This window comes from Oryctolagus cuniculus, chromosome 8 (assembly GCF_051225735.1).
Source record: "Oryctolagus cuniculus isolate XC-2025 breed Fujian yellow rabbit chromosome 8, ASM5122573v1, whole genome shotgun sequence".
Taxonomy (NCBI): domain Eukaryota; kingdom Metazoa; phylum Chordata; class Mammalia; order Lagomorpha; family Leporidae; genus Oryctolagus; species Oryctolagus cuniculus.
Window position 1 is genome coordinate 107,400,799 of NC_142874.1, and position 23,669 is coordinate 107,424,467.

General features: G+C 40.6%; 1 protein-coding gene and 1 pseudogene across 1 annotated transcript; both read right to left on the reverse strand.

Annotated features, from left to right (window-relative positions):
• Nucleotides 1–715: 715 nt before the first annotated feature.
• On the reverse strand, nucleotides 716–22,474 carry MEPE (matrix extracellular phosphoglycoprotein). Its single transcript, XM_051819576.3, has 5 exons — nucleotides 22,363–22,474; nucleotides 20,397–20,471; nucleotides 16,100–16,153; nucleotides 14,714–14,806; nucleotides 716–2,300 (listed from the first exon to the last, which is right to left on the reverse strand). Exons 2-5 carry the CDS (start codon nucleotides 20,457–20,459, stop codon nucleotides 849–851), a joined length of 1,662 nt encoding a protein of 553 aa, XP_051675536.1. The 5' UTR covers nucleotides 20,460–20,471; nucleotides 22,363–22,474; the 3' UTR covers nucleotides 716–848.
• On the reverse strand, nucleotides 19,970–20,087 carry LOC127483361 (U2 spliceosomal RNA; annotated as a pseudogene).
• Nucleotides 22,475–23,669: the final 1,195 nt, after the last annotated feature.

Here is a 23,669-nt window from a genome sequence, read left to right on the forward strand (position 1 = left end):
AGAATGGTGTCACATTGGTAATGATGTCGCTTCTACATTGAATGACAGAAGAAAGAAGTAGGCTAGAAATGATTTAGGAATGGCCGGTGAACAGTATCTGTCTACCTACATTTTGTTTTGCCTTTGTCCTTGTCTTCCTCCTCAAATTTCATGTCTTCTATCCGTCCTCCATCTACTCTATTCTCTGGAAGGAGGTAGAATTGACAAAAGGGCTGAGATTTATTTCAGGAAATACCATTTGTGTTATAAGATGTTGTAAAAGAGTAAGGGGGAGGAACATGGAAGGGTATGAAGTAGGAGATCTTTACCAGGCATAGGGTCAGAGGGAAGAGGAAGAGGTGGCTGAAGCAGAGTGGTGGGGGAAGCACCTTCAGATTCCATCCAGCCTTTAATTCCATGGGTGCTGCTTTTGCTAGAGGTGGGACTGATCTCCCTGCCTGGGTAATGATGCACCACAGACAACGGCCTTTCCTATAGATCATTTAATTAGAGATTATCACAAAAAGAGATCGTTTATCTTCAAGGCTACAATACAACCAACATAACAAGATGTTTGTGAGAGTCACAGACTATGTTTTAAATGGCATACATTCAAGCAAATAGTACTTATTCCATAAATTCTTAATAAGATTTTTGTTTTGCTTAAAGAACCTTATAACTTGGAATAGAATTTCATACTGTGACCATTAAAGTTGTGAAAGTTCCCCGGAGGAGACCAAGCTCCTTGGTTCACTTGGTTCTCCCACTCTATCCTCCCCGGCACTGGTTTGCTGTTGGGTGGCTCTGGGCTGTTGTCAGCTTGCAGGGGGCTAGGTATTCAGACCACGGCCTGCTGGCATCCCTGGGGACTAGTCACCATCACTCTCACTTGAACTGCCGCTGTCTGATGATTCACTGCTGTCGTCCTTTTTACGGAGCCTAAAACTCCTATTGGAATGAGATCTTCTGTAACCCCACAAGCCTTTCCTTTGAGGCACACCGCTATTCCACGCCTCATTGTCTTGTGGGTGAGGTACATAATGATTTTTTCTGCTGTGTGTTATTGTATTCCCTCTGTTATTGGGGCCACCATGGGAACCTATTTCATTTTTCATTTCATTATCAAGACCACGAGAAGGACTGAGCAGGTCCTGACTTTTGCCCTTGGCGGAAAATCTTTGGTTCTCATGTACATTTACTTGGTTTCTATCAGAGTGTCCCGTACCTTTTCTGCTGCTTCCTTTGCCATTCTTAGGAATTTCATTGTAATTGGTACTTGGGGTTGCATCACGACTGCCTTCTTTTCTTTTTCCTTGTGAGGGTGCCTGAGGGAAATGAAATTCAACTTTTCCTTGGTGGGCATTTTGGCTGTCAGCATCCACTCTGTTTCCTTCTTTTCCAGGGAGTTTCTTAAAATTGGTACTACCTATGATGTCATTGCTGCCTTTTGCAAGGCTGACATCAGTAGCCTCTTTCGCTGTTTGATCTCTGGTTCCAAAGGCATCACCACCATTTTCTTCTCTCTCTGGGATCTCATTATAGCCTGGTCCTTTTGTGTCGGGATCGATAGCCTCAGCTTTCCTTGGACCTGAAAACCCTGTTTGGACATCTATACCTCCTGGGTCGGGACCAATCACTCCTCCTTTACGAGGAATGTCCTTGGAAGGTTGGCCATCTCCACTGAATGGAGTGATGTCATTGTCCCCTCTCCCCGTGTAACCACTACCTTCAAAATCCCTAGAGACCTTTTTGACTTTGGGGAGCTGTTTTAGGTAATCAGCATTGTGTTGGATATGACGGATGCTCTTGCTTTTTATTGGACTACTCTGTACTTGAGAATCTCTTTGATGGTTCCTTTTTTCTTTTGAGTGGATTTTGGCATAGTGAATACCTTCTGGAATGCTCCTTACAACATTCCTAAGTTTACTCTTTCGGTTTTCTTCCCCCAGGGCTCCAGTCACCATCATGGGCCCCATGGTGTGCTGTGTATTCTTTCCAATGAGCCCTGTACTGTACTCTTCCTGGTCATGGAATTTGCCAGTGGCATCATCTCCATCCTCAACCCCTCTGTCCCCAGTGGGTTCAGGATAAATGGACATTTCTCGGTCATTGTGGACACTGGTGGTAATAACGCTGAGGTCTTCATTCAGGGTCTGCCTATTTGTGGAAGGTGTTTGAGATTTAACACTCCGGTTCTTTCCAATGGTTTCCAAAAGGGCCAGATCTCTTCCCTGCGCAGTATCTTTAGGTGACAGCTGCTGATTTCTTCTCTTGTCAAAGTGGTCAAGAGCGGCATTCTCTTTGTCTTTCTTCTCTTCTTCCTAAAGTACAATTTTCAATACATAGCGATTATCTTATGTTAAATTTTTAAAAATCAAACAATTCCTATGCAGTATAGAAAGCTATCCATCAGATATTCGATAAAAAAAGAGTCTATTAACTCTATAGGAGTTTATTAGGAGAGACAGAATTTGAAAATGTAGCTTAGAGCCAGATTTTAAAGGAGGATCTGAAGTTAAGAATAGCATGATAAAAAGAGCATGGTTCTCATTTTGTACGTAGGGATCATAGCAAGTGAAATGAATTTTATTTAAAATTAAACTTTTGTGGTGTGTGTGTGTTTGTCCTGATCATCATGAGTTACCACAAGATTTCCTTTTTCTTTTTAACAAAATCTACAAATAAATTATCGCAGGTAATACTCAGCTCTGACTTTCAATATAGGGCTTTGCAGCAGTTTTGCAGCCCAGTTATTGTCTAAAAAAAGTATCCATTAATTTTCTTTGTTTCTGCCTTTGTCACATAATAAAGCAAATTTGATAGTCTAGATCAGTAGTCCTCCAGTTTACCATTTATAGGAATTATCTGGAAGGTTTGCTTAAACAAAATTGTTGGCCAATGGCTAGAGAGTCTGACTCAGTGGGTCCAGGGCTGGGCTGGAGAATCTGCATCTGTGATCAGCTTCTGGATGATGAAAAAGCGGAGGCCTGTGTCTCTGTTTCTCCTTTTTCAGAGACTGGGGTGGACTCTGTGTAGATGCTACTTCTCAGCCAGTGCGAGGCCAACCTGGAGTACACTTGGCAGAACACAGAACTAAGGAGCTGATTTGAGTTTGGCCTGTGTCACTCAGTGATTCTCTGTGACACAAGCTGGACACAGAAGTGTCCTGAGGGGACTGAGCATTTGGCCTACTGATGAGAATGGGTTAAGACACTCATATCCCATGTCAGAGTGTCTGGGTGCGTCTCCCAGCCCTGCTGCTAATCCTGGGGGGAGAAGGAGGCAGCAGGGATGCCTCAAGTATTTGAGTTCCTATCACTTATATGGGAGACCTGGATTAAAATTCTGGTTCTTGGCTTTAGTCTAGCCCAGCCCTGGCTGCTGCAGGTATTTGGAGAATAAAGCAGTAGGTGGAGTTCTGCCACTGTATTTCTCAAATAAATAAGTAAAAATAGCTTTTAAAAATTATAAAAAATAAAATATGGTCTGAGAGTCCAGTCCAGAGGTTTCCAGATGGTGTTATCATAGAGGGAGCGATGTGACCATAAAAGGAGCAATGGAGATGGAGCACACACACTGGGGCCAAGTCTGAATCATAAACAAAGAGGGGTCAAATCTGCTTGTGAGAGCCAAGAAAAGATGAATCACCCCTGGGCCCCACCGCAGTTGTACTGAATAGATCCTTCGCTGTGGAGCCAAGAACACACAAGTCCTGCGGCATTGTCTCATGTGTGTCTGAAGATCCCAAGTCTTCCTCTCTGCTGTGAAGCAAGGCCCATTTGCACACGAGGTCTATGCTGTGTGGAGGTGATGTATGCCATACCTGGGTGTCGTCATTAAGAAACAACAAAGGAGCGAGGGCCCGAGAATATTTAGCTAGAGGAGACTGCAGGATGTACCTAGAGAACTATTAAAATTGTTAGATGACCTTTAGTTTAAACAAGTTGATTTTAAGTTCTGCACCTTCTCCTGTTTCTGTATTAATCCCTTGGCTAGGAGTTCTTGTGTACCAAAATAATTATAGAAGAATTAATGCTACACTTTCTTTCTATCTCCAAGTTGCAGAATGAGCTAGAGTTTACAAGGTCACTATGTGGGCATTTGAACTGGTGAATAAGATGAAATCATTATGGGTTATTTATTGAGGGACTTGGACATGTGTGGAACTGAGCTGTGCACCACCTGTCCTAAGCAGTGCCAAATGACTTCCTGAACAGCAAAGGTAGCATCCTGGAGGGTACAGAGTGTTGATACTTGCAGTTCTCTCTTGTTGGGTCCCTATGACCAGACCCATCATCTGTCTAATTCTCCTTTGGCTTTGAATCACAAATCAGCTGTAGATGCTGATGTGGCACAAAGCACACAGCATTTCTTAGCTTCCTTGCCTTGGCCACAGTCCTGTTCTTACTAATACAGCTTAATTCTGTCCTTTTCTGCCACATTTCAATCTGTTGGCTTTTGTTGAATGTGTGAACATCTTCTTGGAAGTGTTAATTGAGGATGTGGTAATAGGTGAAAGGCCACTGATGGAGAAATAAAGATGGCCAGCTGGAAGCTCACTCTTAGGGGTGATTACAAAGAATATGCAAAACTGGATCCAGGGGGCTGGCATTGTGGTATAGTAGGTTAAGCCTGTGCCTGAGGTGCCAGCATTTGCTATGGGCACTAGTTCGAGTCTCAGCTGCTCCATTTCTGATCCAGCTCCCTGTTGATGGCCTGGGAAAAAAGTGGAAGATGGCCCAAGTGCTTGGGCTCTTGCATTCCTGTGAGAGACCTGGAAGAAGCTCCTGGCTCCTCACTTCAGATTGGTCCAGTTCTGGCCATTGTAGCCATTTGGCAAGTGAATAAGCGAATGAAAGACTGCTCACTCTGTCTCTCCCTCTCTCTGTAACTCTGATCTTTAATAAATAAATAAATCTTTAAAAAAAAAAAGTGGATCCGGAGCGGAGCCAAGATGGCGGAATAGTGAGGGCGCGCACCGATAGTCCGGGAAAATTTAGTTTAATAAAAGGGGAGTTACGGTAGCCTCAGAAAAAAGAACCAGGAAAATATTGCAGAGGAAACCCTTCTGGATTGAGTGGTAGTGAATCGGAGGACCTACTGGGAGAACAAGGTCGCCCACCGCGCGGAAGCCGAGCTGCGGGACCGAGCCGCGGAAGCCGAGCCGCGGGACCGAGCCGCTGGAACGCGAGGTGAGCCGAACCTCAATAGCCCGAGACACCGGCAGGCAAGCGGAGAGAGGAGACTAGAGGGAACGACCCCCCGGGGGGGGGGGGACTTCACCAGGCTAACTGGAAGAGAGAGAGAGGTGACTGGTACGGACACGGGTTTCTCTCTCTCCGTTCACCTCTCAAGGGCGAGCAAGACAAAGAGCAGGCGCCATCTTGGACATACGTCATAAGCAGAGCGACCTCAGGTCTGCACCGGCCCTGAGCCTAGCAGAAAAACCTGACTCTGGGCGGGGCAAATTAACAGGAGATTAGGACCTAGTAAATTTGTGGTGCTACTGAACTGAGACCGTGAAAAAAGAGACGGTGGGGGAGAGAACTCACAGAATTCACGTGAGCACTCTCCAGAGACGCTACAATTCCGTAACTTTGGCAACCCAGTGGGAGACTGAAGGAGAATTTGAGCCCACTCTGAGGGCAGAACAGATTCCCTGTGTGGTCCTTGGGAAAGAGCTTCTGATCTCTGGTTCCTGTGGGTATATCATTTGCCTGCTAACTACCTCCAACTTCGTTCAGCTGTGCAGAATAACTTCCCTTTTGAATCAAAAAAAAAAAAAAAAGAAAGAGAGAGAGAGAGAGGTTTACCACGCCTAACCTGGGAGTGTCACCTTTGGCACACCAAACAGAGCTCTCAGGCCACACCCATCTCAAGCCCTAAGGCTCCATCAAAAACAGATAGTCCACTTAATCTAGAGTCATAGTATAACAAGAAAAAGCACCACAGTGAAGAAACCAAATATCTCCAATATGCCAAATAACAAACGCAAAAACCAAGGTAATAAAAACAAGGAAGTCACCATGAAGCCCTCAAATGAAAAAGACACCCCAATTCAAGATTATGAGGATGATGATATAGAAGAAATGCAAGAAGCAGATCTCAAAAAATTGATAAGAACATTAAGAAGTTCTCAAAAACAAATTCTTGAACTACAGAAATCCTTAATGGAGAAGATAGAAAATCTCTCTCGTGAAAATGAAATATTAAGGAGGAATCAAAATGAAACGAAACAACTAGTACAACAGGAAACTGGGATAGTGACTGAAGTGAAGAATTCAATAGATCAAATGAAAAACACAATAGAGAGCCTTACAAACAGAATGGGTGAAGCAGAAGAGAGAATATCAGACTTAGAAGACAGAGAACAGGAAAGGATACAGTCGGACCAAAGAAAAGAAGAGGAAATTAGGAATCTAAAACATATTGTTGGGAATCTTCAGGATACTATTAAAAAACCCAACATTCGGGTTCTAGGAGTTCCTGAAGGCATGGAGAGGGAGAAAGGATTAGAAGGCCTTTTTAGTGAGATATTAGCAGAAAATTTCCCAGGTTTGGAGAAGGACAGAGAAATCCTAGTACAGGAAGCTCACAGAACCCCTAATAAACACGACCAAAAGAGATCCTCACCACGACACGTTGTAATTAAACTCTCCACAGTGAAACATAAAGAAAAGATCCTAAAATGTGCAAGAGAGAAACGTCAGATTACTCTCAGAGGATCTCCAATCAGACTCACAGCTGACTTCTCATCAGAAACTCTACAAGCTAGGAGGGAATGGCGAGATATAGCCCAGGTACTAAGAGAGAAAAACTGCCAGCCCAGAATATTATATCCTGCAAAGCTATCATTTGTGAATGAAGGTGAAATAAAGACTTTTCATAACAAACAGAAATTGAAAGAATTTGTTGCCACTCGTCCAGCCCTGCAAAAGATGCTTAAAGATGTGTTACACACAGAAACAAAGAAACACAGTCATCAGCATGAAAGAAGGTAAAGGAAGGAAACCAAGGAAGGAAACCTCACAGCAAAAGATCACAGGGAATTCAAAGCATATATTAGAACTTATCTTTGGCAAATGGCAGGGCAAAGTTACCACTTATCATTAGTCACATTGAACGTGAATGGCCTGAACTGTCCAGTTAAAAGACACCAATTGGCTGATTGGGTTACGGAACAAAACCCATCTATTTGCTGCTTACAAGAAACTCATCTTTCCAACAAAGATCCATACAGACTGAAAGTGAAAGGCTGGAAAAAGATATACCATGCCAACAGAAATGAAAAAAGAGCAGGCGTAGCCATCTTAATTTCAGACAACATAAACTTTACCACAAAAACCGTTCAGAGAGACAAAGAGGGACACTACATAATGATTAAGGGATCAATTCAACAGGAAGATATAACAATTATCAATGTATATGCACCTAACTACAGGGCACCAGTTTATCTAAAAGATTTGTTAACGGACTTAAAGGGAGACTTAGACCCCAATACAATAGTACTGGGGGACTTCAATACTCCACTCTCAGAAATAGACAGATCAATAGGACAGAAGATCAACAAGGATACAGTAGATTTAAACGACACTATAGCCCAAATGGATCTAACAGATATATACAGAACTTTCAATCCTACAGCTAAAGACTTTACATTCTTCTCAGCAGTACATGGAACCTTCTCTAGGATTGACCACATACTAGGCCATAAAGCAAGTCTCAGCAAATTCAAAAGAATTAGAATCATACCATGCAGCTTCTCAGACCATAAAGGAATGAAGTTGGAAATTAGCAACTCAGGAATCCCTAGATCATATGCAAACACATGGAGATTGAACAACATGCTCCTGAATGAACAATGGGTCATAGAAGAAATCAAAAGAGAAATCAAAAACTTTCTGGAAGTAAATGAGGATAACAGCACAACATACCAAAACTTATGGGACGCAGCAAAAGCAGTGTTAAGAGGAAAGTTTATATCAATAGGTGCCTACATCAAGAAATTGGAAAGGCACCAAATAGATGAGCTTTCAATTCACCTCAAGGATCTAGAAAACCTACAGCAAACCAGACCCAAATCTAGTAGGAGAAGAGAAATAATTAAAATCAGAGAAGAAATCAACAGGATTGAATCAAGAAAAACATTACAAAAAATCAGCCAAACGAGGAGTTGGTTTTTTGAAAAAATAAACAAAATTGACACCCCATTGGCCCAACTAACTAAAAAAAGGAGAGAAAAGACCCAAATCAATAAAATCAGAGATGAAAAAGGAAACGTAACAACAGACACCACAGAAATAAAAAGAATCATCAGAAATTACTACAAGGACTTGTATGCCAGCAAACAGGAAAACCTATCAGAAATGGATAGATTCCTGGACACATGCAACCTACCTAAATTGAACCAGGAAGACATCAAAAACCTAAACAGACCCATAACTGAGACAGAAATTGAAACAGTAATAAAGGCCCTCCCAACAAAGAAAAGCCCAGGAACAGATGGATTCACTGCTGAATTCTACCAGACATTTAAAGAAGAACTAACTCCAATTCTTCTCAAACTATTGAGAACAATCGAAGAAGAGGGAATCCTCCCAAATTCTTTCTATGAAGCCAGCATCACCTTAATTCCTAAGCCGGAAAAAGATGCAGCACTGAAAGAGAATTACAGACCAATATCCCTGATGAACATAGATGCAAAAATCCTCAATAAAATTCTCGCCAATAGAATGCAACAACACATCAGAAAGATCATCCACCCAGACCAAGTGGGATTTATCCCTGGTATGCAGGGATGGTTTAATGTGCGCAAGACAATCAATGTGATACACCACATTAACAGACTGCAGAAGAAAAACCATATGATTCTCTCAATAGATGCCGAGAAAGCATTTGATAAAATACAACACCCGTTCATGATGAAAACTCTAAGCAAACTGGGGTTGGAAGGAACATTCCTCAATACAATCAAAGCAATCTATGAAAAACCCACAGCCAACATCCTATTGAATGGGGAAAAGTTGGAAGCATTTCCACTGAGATCTGGTACCAGACAGGGATGTCCACTCTCACCACTGCTATTCAATATAGTTCTGGAGGTTCTAGCCAGAGCTATTAGGCAAGAAAAAGAAATTAAAGGGATACAAATTGGGAAGGAAGAACTCAAACTATCCCTCTTTGCAGATGACATGATTCTTTATTTAGGGGACCCAAAGAACTCTACTAAGAGACTATTGGAACTCATAGAAGAGTTTGGCAAAGTAGCAGGGTATAAAATCAATGCACAAAAATCAACAGCCTTTGTATACACAGACAATGCCATGGCTGAGGAAGAACTTCTAAGATCAATCCCATTCACAATAGCTACAAAAACAATCAAATACCTTGGAATAAACTTAACCAAGGACGTTAAAGATCTCTACGATGAAAATTACAAAACCTTAAAGAAAGAAATAGAAGAGGATACCAAGAAATGGAAAAATCTTCCATGCTCATGGATTGGAAGAATCAATATCATCAAATTGTCCATTCTCCCAAAAGCATTTTATAAATTCAATGCAATACCAATCAAGATACCAAAGACCTTCTTCTCAGATCTGGAAAAATTGGTGCTGAAATTTATATGGAGGCACAAGAGACCTCGAATAGCTAAAGCAATCTTGTACAACAAAAACAAAGCTGGAGGCATCACAATACCAGATTTCAGGACATACTACAGGGCAGTTGTAATCAAAACAGCATGGTACTGGTATAGAAACAGATGGATAGACCAATGGAACAGAATTGAAACACCAGAAATCAACCCAAACATCTACAGCCAACTTATATTTGATCAAGGATCTAAAACCAATTCCTGGAGCAAGGACAGTCTATTCAATAAATGGTGCTGGGAAAACTGGATTTCCACGTGCAGTATCATGAAGCAAGACCCCTACCTTACGCCTTACACAAAAATCCACTCAACATGGATTAAAGACCTAAATCTACGACCTGACACCATCAAGTTACTAGAGAACATTGGAGAAACCCTTCAAGATATTGGCACAGGCAAAGAGTTTCTGGAAAAGACCCGGGAGGCACAGGCAGTCAAAGCCAAAATTAACTATTGGGATTGCATCAAATTGAGAAGTTTTTACACTGCAAAAGAAACAGTCAGGAAAGCAAAGAGGCAACCGACAGAATGGGAAAAAATAGTTGCAAACTATGCAACAGATAAAGGGTTAATAACCAGAATCTACAAAGAGATCAAGAAACTCCACAAAAACAAAACCAACAACCCAATTAAGAGATGGGCCAAGGACCTCAATAGACATTTTTCAAAAGAGGAAATCCAAATGGCCAACAGGCACATGAAAAAATGTTCAAGGTCATTAGTAATCAGGGAAATGCAAATCAAAACCACAATGAGGTTTCACCTCACCCCGGTTAGAATGGCTCACATTCAGAAATCTACCAACAATAGATGCTGGCGAGGATGTGGGGAAAAAGGGACACTAACCCACTGTTGGTGGGAATGCAAACTGGTCAAGCCACTATGGAAGTCAATCTGGAGATTCCTCAGAAACCTGAAAATAACCCTACCATTCGACCCAGCCATCCCACTCCTTGGAATCTACCCAAAGGAATTTAAATTGGCAAACAAAAAAGCGGTCTGCAGCCTAATGTTTATTGCAGCTCAATCCACAATAGCTAAGACCTGGAACCGACCTAAATGCCCATCAACGGTAGACTGGCTAAAGAAATTATGGGATATGTACTCTTTAGAATACTATACCGCAGTAAGAAACAACGAAATCCAGTCATTTGCAACAAAATGGAGGAATCTGGAACACATCATGCTGAGTGAAATAAGCCAGTCCCAAAGGGACAAATACCATATGTTCTCCCTGATCGGTGACAACTGACTGAACACCAAAAAGGAAACCTGTTGAAGTGAAATGGACACTATGGGAAACGGTGACTTGATCAGCATAGCCCTGACTGTTAATGAACAACTTAATACATTATCCCTCTTAGTAGTTTTTTTTTTTGTCTGTTCTACTTAATATGACTGGTTTAATTCTGTAATTAATACACAGTTATTCTTAAGTGTTAAAAATTAACTGAAATGTGATCCCTGTTAAACATAAGAGTGGGAATAAGAGAGGGAAGAGATGTATAATTTGGGACATGCTCAAGCTGACTTGCCCCAAATGGTAGAGTTAAAAACACACCAGGGGGTTCCAATTCAATCCCATCAAGGTGGCATGTACCAATGCCATCTCACTAGTCCAAGTGATCAATTTCAGTTCACAATTGATCATAATGAAAGGACTAAGAGTCAAAGGGAGCACATAAACAAGTCTAGTACCTGCTAACACTAACCGATGGAATAAATAAAGGGGAGAGTGATCCAACATGGGAAGTGAGATACTCAGCAGACTCATAGAATGGCAGATGTCCTAAATAGCACTCTGGCCTCAGAATCAGCCCTAAAGGCATTCGGATCTGGCTGAAAAGCCCATGAGAGTATTTCAGGCATGGAAAGCCAAGACACTCTGGCAAAAGATCTCTGCGAGTGAGATCCCAGTGGAAAGAACAGGTCTTCAAAGAAGGAGGTACCTTTCTCTGAAGGGAGGGGAGAACCTCCACTTTGACTATGACCTTGTCTAAACAAGATAAGAATCGGAGAACTCAGAGGGCTTCCATAGCCTTGGAAACTCATGACTGGAGCATAGGGAGACTACTGATGCCATAGACAGGAGTGTCAATTGGTAAAGTCAACAACAGGAATCACTGTGCACTTACTCCTCATGTAGGATCTCTGTCCTTAATGTGCTGTGTATTGAGATTTAATGCTATAACGAGTACTCAAACAATATATTTCACTTTGTGTTTTTATGGGGGTGCAAACTGTTGAAATCTTTACTTAATGCATACTAAACTGATCCTCTGTAAAAAAAAAAAAAAAGAAATTATCAACTCCCAACTTGACTCTCACTGGGATTAAACATGACAATAGGTCTGATATGATTTCATCATCATTTTAAAAAAATCATCTATTATTTTTCACTTTATGTTTCTGTGTGGGAGCAAACTGTTGAAATCCTTACGTAATGTATACTAAGCTGATCTTCTGTATATTAAGATAATCGAAAATGAATCTTGATGTGAATGGAAGGGGAGAGGGAGTGGGAAAGGGGAGGGTAGTGGGTGGGAGGGACGTTATGGGGGGGAAGCCATTGTAATCCATAAGCCGTACTTTGGAAATTTATATTCATTAAATAAAAGTTAAAAAAAAAGAAGTACAATAAGGTGAGAAAAAGAAATAATAGAAAGGAAAAAATAAATCTGTTAATCCTCACAAACAAACAAACAAAAAAGTGGATCCAGGGGAGCCAGGACCGAGTTGCCAAGTGGCCTTTCTTTTTTGGAATTAGTTACCAACTCTGTCACCTATGAGCTGTGTGAGCTTGGGAAACCTATTTTATTTCTCTGAGTCTCAACTTCTTCAGTTACAAAATAAGAAAAATTTTTCGGTGAATTAAATGATTTTCATAAATGATATAATGCATGTGAAGCATCTAGCACAATGTCTAGCACAAAAATGCTTTATATCAACGGCAGTTACTACCATTTCATACAGAATTGTATGTGTCTCTTTAATGAATGTTGGGTTGCTTTCCCACATAATGTTAATGATATTTCTTTCATTATAGGACACACAGCTATTCTCCCGATCTCCAGACTTCTCCACTATTATCTGAAATGGCTGATGGCCATGAACTTATTCTAGACCCCTCTGCTTATGTACTGTCACCCTCTGCCTGTGGGTCCCATAAGCTTGTGGCTCTTGATGCTATGTTATCGAAAAAAGATTCTGATTGGCTGCTCCCTCTCCCTTCCTTCTTCCCCTTCCCAAACCCCTGATGTCTTATTTTGCTCCCAAATAAGAGGATTCCCTGAGTTTACACTGCTGGAGGCAGTGGGGGAGGTGTTGAATCAGCTCACACTTAAATCTCAAGATAAAAATGCCTTTAGAGATGCTCTCTACTCTCAAGAAGTTTGTTAATAAATGATCTACAAAAGCGCTACCTTGTAGTATTTTTAACATGCCACATGAAATGATTTTTTGTTGAAGTTATGACATCACTAATTCACCAATATTTTATATGGCAGGCATATTCTGAAAATATGTAAGACTTTGCTATGGAAAAAAATTAGAAGTAAACTTTGTAGTGACTTATTTCTGAATAAAGTTTTTAAACATTTGACTAATTCATTAAGTATTAGAGAGTTTAACTTGGACATTTGTATTTCCTTTTGTAATCACAGTCATTTACTCCTTGCTGAAATAACCCTTTTAGTTAAACAAGTAGGTTAGAAAATTAGATTAGAATAGTCCCTTCCTAGTTTTTCTGCTCTTGCTCTGAAGTGGGAAATTTTGCTTGATTGTTGATGCTTCTACCAGTTTTAAGAGTAGTCTGAATAATAATAATGAATTGTGTACATCTCAGTAGAAAACTGAGTTTATAAGTTAGAAGAATGTTTTGTAAATGAAAAAACTTTTAAACTGTGGTATGTTATGTTTAATCATTTGTGCATTGCAGAAAATAATTTAAATGCAAAAAAATGCTTGTGTTAAATGATTTCTGATGATACTGTTGACTGAAGGTCTATCATAGGCTTATATTATTCCTTTGGTGGAGAATGGCCTCTCCTATTCGCTTTTGTGTATTCAAATCCCACTCATCATCTAAGACCCAGCTCAATTATTTCCAGTACATAACTTCTCTTGAACACCAAGCCAAGAACTAATTTCTTTCCACTTGAAGCCCCTAAATTATGCTTTTATTTTTTGCACCACTCACATAGTACTTTCCACATTCTCTCTCAGCCTATGGTGATTTTTGGAAGTACTTTTTATTTCTTTACTAAGCCCAAGATCCTGGAGGGAAAGAAGTAAGTTGTCTCAATTATTTTCCCTCACATGGTATCTCGCACAACAGCAAGAGCTCAATATCCACTTGTCACAATGAATAAGTGGAAACGAATTTTAACAGGCAATTAGATGTAGCCTTAGAGATGTCATGGAAAGGATGTGGAGCAGAAGAAAAAAGCATTCTGAAAGGAAACTACTACTTCCATGGGAAGCAAGCCAGATTGGGAAAAGCAAATAGTCTTTGACTGATGGCATCTTAGGCTCTTTCCAGCTCTTTGGCCCATGAATCTGCAAGAAGGCACTGAGTGAAAAGAACTATTGTCATCCTGTGACAGGGGCCTCATTCTTTCTCTTCTGAGCACCCTGCCACAGCGGGAATTGTCGCCTGTAGACTGAGTCTGAGAGACACTAAGACGTGACACTTTTGGGCCAAAATGCTTTCTTCTGTTGAAAACCCTACCAACAGCACATGGTGAAATCTATCCAGACGACCTCCTCCTGAGAGACCAGATGTGACGAAGAAGCACTAACACGGCCATCTTTGGGCAACTGGGATCCATGAGTACCACACTTGCAGCAGCAGGTTCTGAGGCAGAGGGAAGGGATACCCTGGGATAGAGGTCAGGAAGTTTCTGGAACAGAGTTCCATGGTAGAGGAGCGTGAAGAGTCAGGAGTGTGGGGAAAGGTGGCAGCCACAGAGAGAAACCTGAGAGCAGGCAAAAACGAACTTCCTCTCCCCTATGCTTCCCCCTAGGCTTGGGCCATGGTCTGGCTTACGCTGAGGATGCTCACCTAGATATGCAGCTTACCTTTACGTTGGTTTGATTTTTCTTCCCAGGCAGTGTGTAAACACACTTAAAAATGTAATGCCCATGCTTCTCATGGTGGCCTTTGTACGTCATCTACAAAACCAGAACATTACGTTTAGGTGAGTTTATCTCTTACCGAGAAGCTTTCTGGTTCTAGTTTTCATTGAGCCATTTATTTTTTAACTTGGGGAAAATAGCATTCTGCCTCTGACAATCGGTAGTACTTCTTATAACCACAGGAGGGTGCACGTCAGCCAGCTCCTGAAGATAGTAATTTGTTCCTCCAAGTTTTCTACTGGGTGTCTCTAAATCTGGTTTCTCTGAGCCTGACTGTCAACTGCATTCCTTCTCAGGGTGCATCAATTTTATTACTAAGTTTCAGTGGAAATGAAGCATGTGGAAATATTCTCAGATGGGAGAGGGTGGGGTTTTAGGAGAAAAGGCAGGTTTTTTACAACACTCATGTCTGATATCCAATTGATAAACCTCATAGTATGAACATGTAGGCTCTTAAATTTGTAGTTTTGGCCATTGTAATTGTCAGCTGAGATAAAGAACAGAAGATTGTTAGTTCTTAGAACGGAGTTTTCTAATACTGACGGGGAAAATCGTGATGTGTAAAAGTAGTCTGCATTTTGAAAAGCATCTAGTGTTTGTTTAATTTTCTGGATGTATATAGAAACTAACTTCATGTGAACGGAATTCCCCATTGAGACCTGTTAACTGGGGCCAGTGTTGTGGCGCAGCTGGTTAAGCTGCTGCCTGCAAAGCCAGCATCCCATATGAACATCAGGTCATGTCTCAGCTACTCCACTTCCAATCCAGCTCTGTAGTAATGTGCCTGGGAAAGCATCTAAAGGTGGCCTAGGTGCTAGGAACCACCTGTGAGACCTGGATGGAGTTCTAGGCACCTGAGGTTAGCTTGACCAACCTGGCCATTTTGGTCTCACCCTCTCTCTCTCTCTCACTCTACATTTCAAACAAACAAATAAATAAATATTTTGTAAACAGACCTGTTAACCACCTTTACTTTTCCTCCATTATGTATAGTTAGCTTTCACGTGCATGGGTGGAGAAATGGTGTTTGCTAGTCTCCCGTAATTCTTATCAATTATCCCTTAAATGTTGCCTGGCAAACTATTGTTTCATTTGAAGGAAGAAATCACACTGAAGAGGAAGAAATCTCCGTATAGAATGCTTTCCTCTTTCCTGTCACATATTGTGTGCATTATAATACCTGATTAACCAGAAAGTGTCAAAATCATGTTGTGTAATTTTGCATTTCCATTCTAAGAACCCAGGAATATTTTGACAGTCAACATCTTCTCTTAGGGACTTTTTCCTTGACAGACCCCAAATAGATTATTTGAGAAGAATCCTGTTTACCCTCTGCTCTTCCACACAGCCTCGCTGAGTTTCCTTCGTCTGAGGTCGAAATGTCTGAAAGGAAACAAGAAATACAACTTCACCAAATGGAGCATTCATTCTTTCATTCATTTCTTCAAACAACAGCTGTTTCATTTGTTTTTCCCTCACTGGGTTGTATTGTTCAATGTGGAAGGTCATTCTGACCAAAAAAGATAGGCACATACATCTTTTTTTGTTTTTAAAGATTTATTTATTTATTTTCAAGTCAAAGTTACACACACACAGAAAAAGAGTGAGAGAGAGAGAGAGAGAGAGAGAGAGGGAGAGAGAGAGAGATAGGTCTTCCATCCTATGGCTCACTCCCCAATTGGCCGCAATGGCCGGAGCTGCACTGATCTGAAGCCAGGAGTCAGGAGCTTCTTCTGGGTCTCCCATGTGGGTGCAGAGGCCAAAGCACTTGGGCCATCCTCCACTGCTTTCACAGGCCATAGCAGAGAGCTAGATTGGAAGCAGAGTAGCCGGGTCTTGAACTGGCATCCATATGGGATTCCAGTGCTTCAGGCCAGGGTGTTAATCTGCTGCACCACAGCAGTGGCCCAGGCACATACATCTTTACTACTGATTTTGGTATGACAAAAGTGAGCACCAGCTCTCTTCCCCTACTGGGAGCAGTGCCATCTCCATCACAGAAACCAATTCCAGCACAGCAAACTGCCCTGTGGGTGGAGAGGGGAGAAGGGCAGGATGGCATCCCAGGTAGAAGAGATTGGAGCATGGGTTTTCACTGAAAAAGAAGTTGTTGAGTTTGCATGAATTCAAACTGGAGTTCAGGGAAGTGGACTACATGTGTGCATTGACTGGGTAAAGTCCAGCAATTGTTAGATTGAATTAATGTGCTCCTGATGGCCCAGCAGGAGTGAAACCAGAGCCCTGTATATAAATAGTAGGGTCACACCCAAGCATGGAACCTGATTGTTGCCATCAACTGGGACAACATTAATTCAGAGAAGGAAAAATGGAGGTAGCTAGCAGATTCAATTAATATTCATCAGTATGTAATTAGCCTAGAAAGACTAAGTCACAATAAGTACTGAATTATACTAAAGTTCTCTATAGTGTCAAGTATATATTTAATACATACATAAGTGTATGTGTGTGTTCTTAAAGAAAAAACCTAATGTCCCTTATGGTCATTTTCTGCTCAGTAACTGCCCATCTCATTTTGGTTTTTCATTTTTTTTTTAACTTTAATTTAATGAATATAAATTTCCAAAGTACAGAATATGGATTACAATGACTCCCCCCCCCATAACGTCCCTCCCACCCACAACCCTCCCCTTATCCACTCCCTCTCCCCTTCCATTCACTTGTTCTCCTTGATAGGTGACAACTAACTGAGCACCAAAAAGGAAACCTGTTAAAGTGAAATGAACACTATGAGAAACGGTGACTTGATCAGCCCTCACCCTGACTGTTGATGAGCAGCTTAATATGTTATCCCTCTTAGTATTTTTTTTGTTTGTTCTACTTAATACTTTTGGTTGAATACTGTAATCAATACACAATTCTTCTTAAGTGCTGAAACTTAACTGAAAAGTGATCTCTGTTAAATATAAGCGTGGAATAAGAGAGGGAAGAGATGTGCAATTCGGGACATGCTCAACCTGACTTGCCTCAAACGGTCGAGTTAGAAACATACCAGGGGATTCCAATTCAATACCATCGAGGTGGCATGTACCAATGCCATCTCACTAGTCCCAGAGATCAATTTCTGTTCACAATTGATCATAATGATAGGACTAAGAACCAAAGGGATCACATAAACAAGAATAGTGTCTGCAAATACTAGCTGATAGAATCAAAAAGGGAGAGAACCATCCAACATGGGAAGTGAGATACACAGCAGACCCATAGAATGGCAAATTTCCTAACGGCACTCTGGCCTCATAATCAGCCCTTAAGGCATGCGGATCCGGCTGAAATGCCCATGAGAGTATTTCAGGCATGGAAAGCCAAGACACTCTGGGGGAAAAAAAAAACTAAATGAAAGATCTCCGTGAGTGAGATCCCAGTGGAAAGAACGGGTCATCAAAGAAGGAGGTACCTTTCTCTGAAGGGAGGAGAGAACTTCCACTTTGACCATGGCCTTGTCTAAATATGATCAGAGTCAGTGAACTCAGGGGGCTTCCATAGCCTTGGCAGCTCATGACAAGAGCCTAGGGTGATTACTGATGCCATAAACAAGAGTGTCAATTTGTTAAGTCAACAACAGAAGTCACTGTGCACTTACTCCTCATGTAGGATCTTTGTCCTTAGTGTGCTGTACATTGAGATTTAATGCTATAACTAGTACTCAAACAGTATTTTTCACTTTATGTTTCTGTGTGGGAGCAAACTGTTGAAATCTTTACTTAATGTATGCTAAACTGATCTTCTGTATATAAAGAGAATCGAAAATGAATCTTGATGTGAATGGAAGGGGAGAGGGAGTGGGAAAGGGGAGGGTTGCGGGTGGGAGGGACGTTATGGGGGGGGGAGTCATTGTAATCCATAAGCTGTACTTTGGAAATTTATATTCATTAAATAAAAGTTTAAAAAAAATGAAAAACCAAAATGAGATGGGCAGTTACTGAGCAGAAAATGACCATAAGGGACATTAGGTTTTTTCTTTAAGAACACACACACACACACTTATGTATGTATTAAATATATACTTGACACTATAGAGAACCTTTGTATAATTCAGTACTTATTGTGACCTAGTCTTTCTAGGCTAATTACATACTGATGAATATTAATTGAATTGCAGGTCCAATAATCATCTTCTATTTTCTTCCATTTTAAACTTGTTTGGTATTTGGAGTACAATTCCAAGCCATGTGTAAGCAACTTGGTATATACTCATGTCTTATACCACTGATCTATTATTAAACAATTGAGGTAATTGCTAAAGTGATATCTATATATAAGAGGGAAAAACCACATTTGACCACTTGCAGTTCTGAATTTCATCTCTCTGTTCTTGCTGACTCTTTGGTTTGAAATCTGCACCCCTCTTTCTTCCCCCATACCCACTTGGCAGTTGTCCCATGCTTGAACGTGGCCTTGTGACGAAGATGACATTGTCTCCCTCTGGGAAGGAAAGCTGGCACCCTGTTTTGACCAGTGGTTAGTGGATCAATGTTGACATAGCACTTTACTGGAAAATGGTCAGAAAATACTACTCCAGCTGTTCCTTGGAATGTGCTGCTCAAAATAAATGCATCCTCAGCTGGTTAGATTGGGCTGGGTCAGCAAGACCAGGCTTCCACCATCATCCCTGAGTGCACGCCTCTATGGCCCTCACTGAACCACATCATGTGGATTGGACCCAAGAGAAGCCTGTGCTAAGCAGCTGGCCACCCTCAGGACTGTGTACGGATGTGTGCTTCTACAGTCCTCACGGGATGGTGTGGTTTGTCCCTGTCAGTCTGGTACCAACTGGTCACCCTGTCAGACAGGACTTATATTTAAACATGACAAACAATGGGAAGATTGCTTGTTTCCAAGGTTCTCCAACCAAAAAGGTTACTCTGAGAAGTTGGGATGCTGTTCAGACATTATCTAATTTGCACTGTGTCTGCATTGCAGAAAATGTCTGTAACAGCATTGTCACAAGACAATTTGGTCACATCCTGAATACGCAACTGTGTGAGTCAGGAGAAAAGTCATAAAAGGAGTAAAGAACTTGACCTGGGGTTGAGCTTAGGGGCCCTACTTCCTATCTTTTTCTTCACTGATGAGGAAAACATCATTAACATGATCCTGCAGTTTTGGGGTGTTGCAAGAAACATAAAAATATTCTCCTCTCTTTACATCATCATTCATAAAATTTAGTTAGTAACTTTAATATGTTCATGCCAAATTCTTTGTTTCTAGTGAAATATTGAAAGATTCTTTTGATGTGTCATTAAACTTATAAGAACAGATACTACACTTGATCTTAGCCAAAAGGCCAAGAAGTGATTGATGTGTCATTAAATTGAGAATTTGAGGATCATTCATTAGTCTCAGATGATTTGCAATGCTGTGACTGGCTATTAGTTTTCTCACAAATATCGTTCCCGGTGTTCCTTAGAAGGTAAGATATCTTGTAACTCAGGGTGTTTGCTGAGGGCCTGCTCGCGTGGTAGTAGGTGTTTGGATGCATTCTATTAGCTTGGTATTTTATTGTAACAGAATTAGGTAAATGCTACTAATTTAAATAAGCATTGCTTTAAAAGAAAAATACAGAGAGCAAGAATCATATGAAACAAAATCAAGTTTAGGTGCTTACCATGCTCACTGGTGCTGCCCAGGACACACCTAAGAGGAGCAGTCCTATGTAGATAACCGGCATTTTTGAGAATCTCTGTGAAAAGACAAGAATGCTTTACCCCAAAGTATTTTCAATGAAGAATTGCAGCAAAAATACTCAGGTAAATACATAAACATCCTTACAGTAGCAGCCCGTGGTCTTTTGTTTTGTACATATATAAATACATACTCTTATGTATTTATGACTAATTTATATGTGAAAAACTAGCATATATGTTTATGTGACTATGTATAATTTATTAAAACACAAGTGTACATATTATAATCTAAGAATGTTGTCTATCTGGTTATTCTAAAGTCAAAATAAAAATTGTTGAAAGTCATTAAAATAATAGATTCACTTATAGAAATGAATTTTATAAGTATATATTTATTTGCTTGATTGTCAATCCAAACTCATTAGAGATTATTTAATTTAATTACCTGTGTAATGCTGAGCGGCATTCAATTAATGTAGCAACTTTCACCAGTCCTGTTAAGTCTGTCAGGGGTCAGAGACTCCTTTTTAATTCACAGATATTAAAGAGAAGGACTGGGATAAGTAGTCAAGCAATATTACTGCACAGTGTTCACGATAAGGACTCTATGCTGTCTTAAATAGTTCTCTATTTTATTTTATTACAGAAAGTTTACATGTGTTTGACTTAAAAACAAATTATGGGGTCGGTGCTGTGGCATGGTGGGTAAGATTGCTGCCTGCAGTATCAGCTTCCCATATGGGCACTAGTTCAAGTCCCAGCTGCTCCACCTCTGATCTAACACTGCTATAGCCTGGGAAAGCAGGAGAAGATGGCCCAAGTCCTTGGCACCCTGCACCTGTGTGGGAAACCTAGAGGGAGTTCCTGGCTCCTGGTTTTGGATCAGCCCAGCTCAGGCCATTGTGGCCATCTGGGGTGTGAACCAGAGGATGGAAGACTCTCTCTCTCTCTCTCTCTCTCTCTCTCTCTCTCTCTCCACCCCCTCTCCCCCTCTGCCTCTCTGTAACTCTGCCTTTCAAATAAATAAACAAATATTTAAAAGAAAAAAAGTAAATCATATAAATCATATGTTTTATTGGCTTCCACAAAATGTTGCTTAAAACATCACAGTTAGCAGATAATGGTACATATTTATATTTTAGTAAATGTATTAAAAGGATCTAGTGAGCTCAATTAAGTCACATAGTCATTAGTTAACAAAAAAATTCAATGCAGCTTTGGACCACCAGTTTTTCTACTTTAATGAACATTAAATATTTTACAAACTGTCACACAGACATAGAGTGATCCTTATAGCCTACCAGTATTTGAGATTACTTGGAAGAAAAACCACTTTTCAGGGAAGAAATAATGTATTCTTCTAATCTAATTGATTCAAAGTAAAAAATTTTATTGGAAGACATATATATATATACACACACACACACACATATATATATAACTTTTAAAAATATCCCCAAATAATAAGCTATTCTGGATCTCAGCCTTTCCAAATAAATACCTTTTAGGTCAGGACAACATAAGTCACTTCTCCAATAACTTAGGGCAGATCAGTAGAAATATAAGCACAGATGAGATCTGAGAATAGGGATAAGATCAGATTCTTCTGATTCCAGTTTGTAAAGGAATACAACCTGGTTTGTGAAGGGATAGAAGAAAACTAGCATCTCTGTGTTACCTGTGGATCTCAATCACACTGCTGATTGAAGCCAAGGCAAGGTTGCTACCAAACTATCCATTATAGTCAATGGTTTCTAGAGTTTGGTAATACACATTCTATTTCATAAAAACAAAGCACCAATTATTACACAGTTGTTTTCAGTAGAGAATATTTTCAATTTCATTAGCTTTCAAAATCAATAACCCTTCTTAGGTGGTATCTTGAAAATGTAAACAACTCCAGGATAAAGCTATTTGCTATCAAGAACATAAAGAGAGTCAAATTACCTGGAATCTTCTACCTTCAGAATATCTGCCTTCCTCTGCAGCATTAGCAGGCTTGGGGGCATTTTGCTGAAATTTAAAGTTTGTTAAAGTTCCCAGGGGCCAATCAGCACTGGCTCACTTAGCATTGGCAAACAATTTGTTACAGGTGCCCACAGATAACCATAGGGGGCAAAGTAATTTTAATCTAAAAATGTTTTGTGGTGAAAAGCTGCTATCAAATGTTCCAGAAAGTGGGATAAACAGAAAATATAAATACCTCGGTTTGGGCATCATGTTGTCAGGTAATGAGAACTGATTTCATAACTATTAATTAGAATCAACTGAATGCCCGCCAAGTTTATAAGTGGGAAATAGGCTTGCTCTCCTTTTATGCAGAAGCTATATAATCTCAGTTTTGCCTGAATGAAATTCAGCAACATTGAGCAAAAATGTTTTGAGCACCTACTCTGTGACAGGCATGGGGCAAACAGCAGTGACCAGAATAAGCAGAAAAGAATCTTTGTACTTATGGAATATAGAATTCAGTGTGAAGTGGATAGACAGACAATAAACAACACAATCAAAAAGCAAAATACATTATATTCATAATGGATGTTGACATAGACTAAGGAGAAAAAGCACTTTGGGTGCAGGGGGAGGAATAAGAATCACTGAGGGTGGGGAATTTTTAGTAGGGAGTTCTGGGAAGGCTTCATGAGAAGGTGACTGCGTAAGGACCTTGCTATGATCTGAACATATGAAGACATTTCAAAAGTTCATAGAAAAAATAGAATTGAAAGATAAGTATATAGTTGAATAAAAGATTCAGAAATCCATGCACTGTTTTTTCCATAACACATATTTGCTATGAGCTTTAGGAAGACCCCTCGTTTGTGTTTCTCCCAACTTCCTGTGCTGCAATTTTAAGTCCCATTGTGACAGTATCAAGAGGAGAGGCCTTTAGGTGGAGGGTAAGTCATGAGGACACAGCCCTCAGGAATGGGATCAGTGACCATCTAAGAGGCTGGAGGGGCTAGCCAGGCCCTCTTTGCTGTTCTGCTTTTCTGTCATGTAAAGACACAGCATCTGTCTCCGCCAGTGGATGCAGTAACAAGGTGCCATCTTGGAGGCAGGATAGCCCCCGTCAACAGACACTGAAGCTGTTGGTGTCTTGATCTTGAGCTTCCGGCCTCCAGAGCTGTGAACAACGTGTCTCTGTGCTATTTTGTTATGGCAGCATAAATGCACTAAGATACCCCACCTATGGCAGAAGGAACATGAGGAGCAGAGGGCCAGACACGGGAGCCTGCTGGCCTGTCCGAGAAACA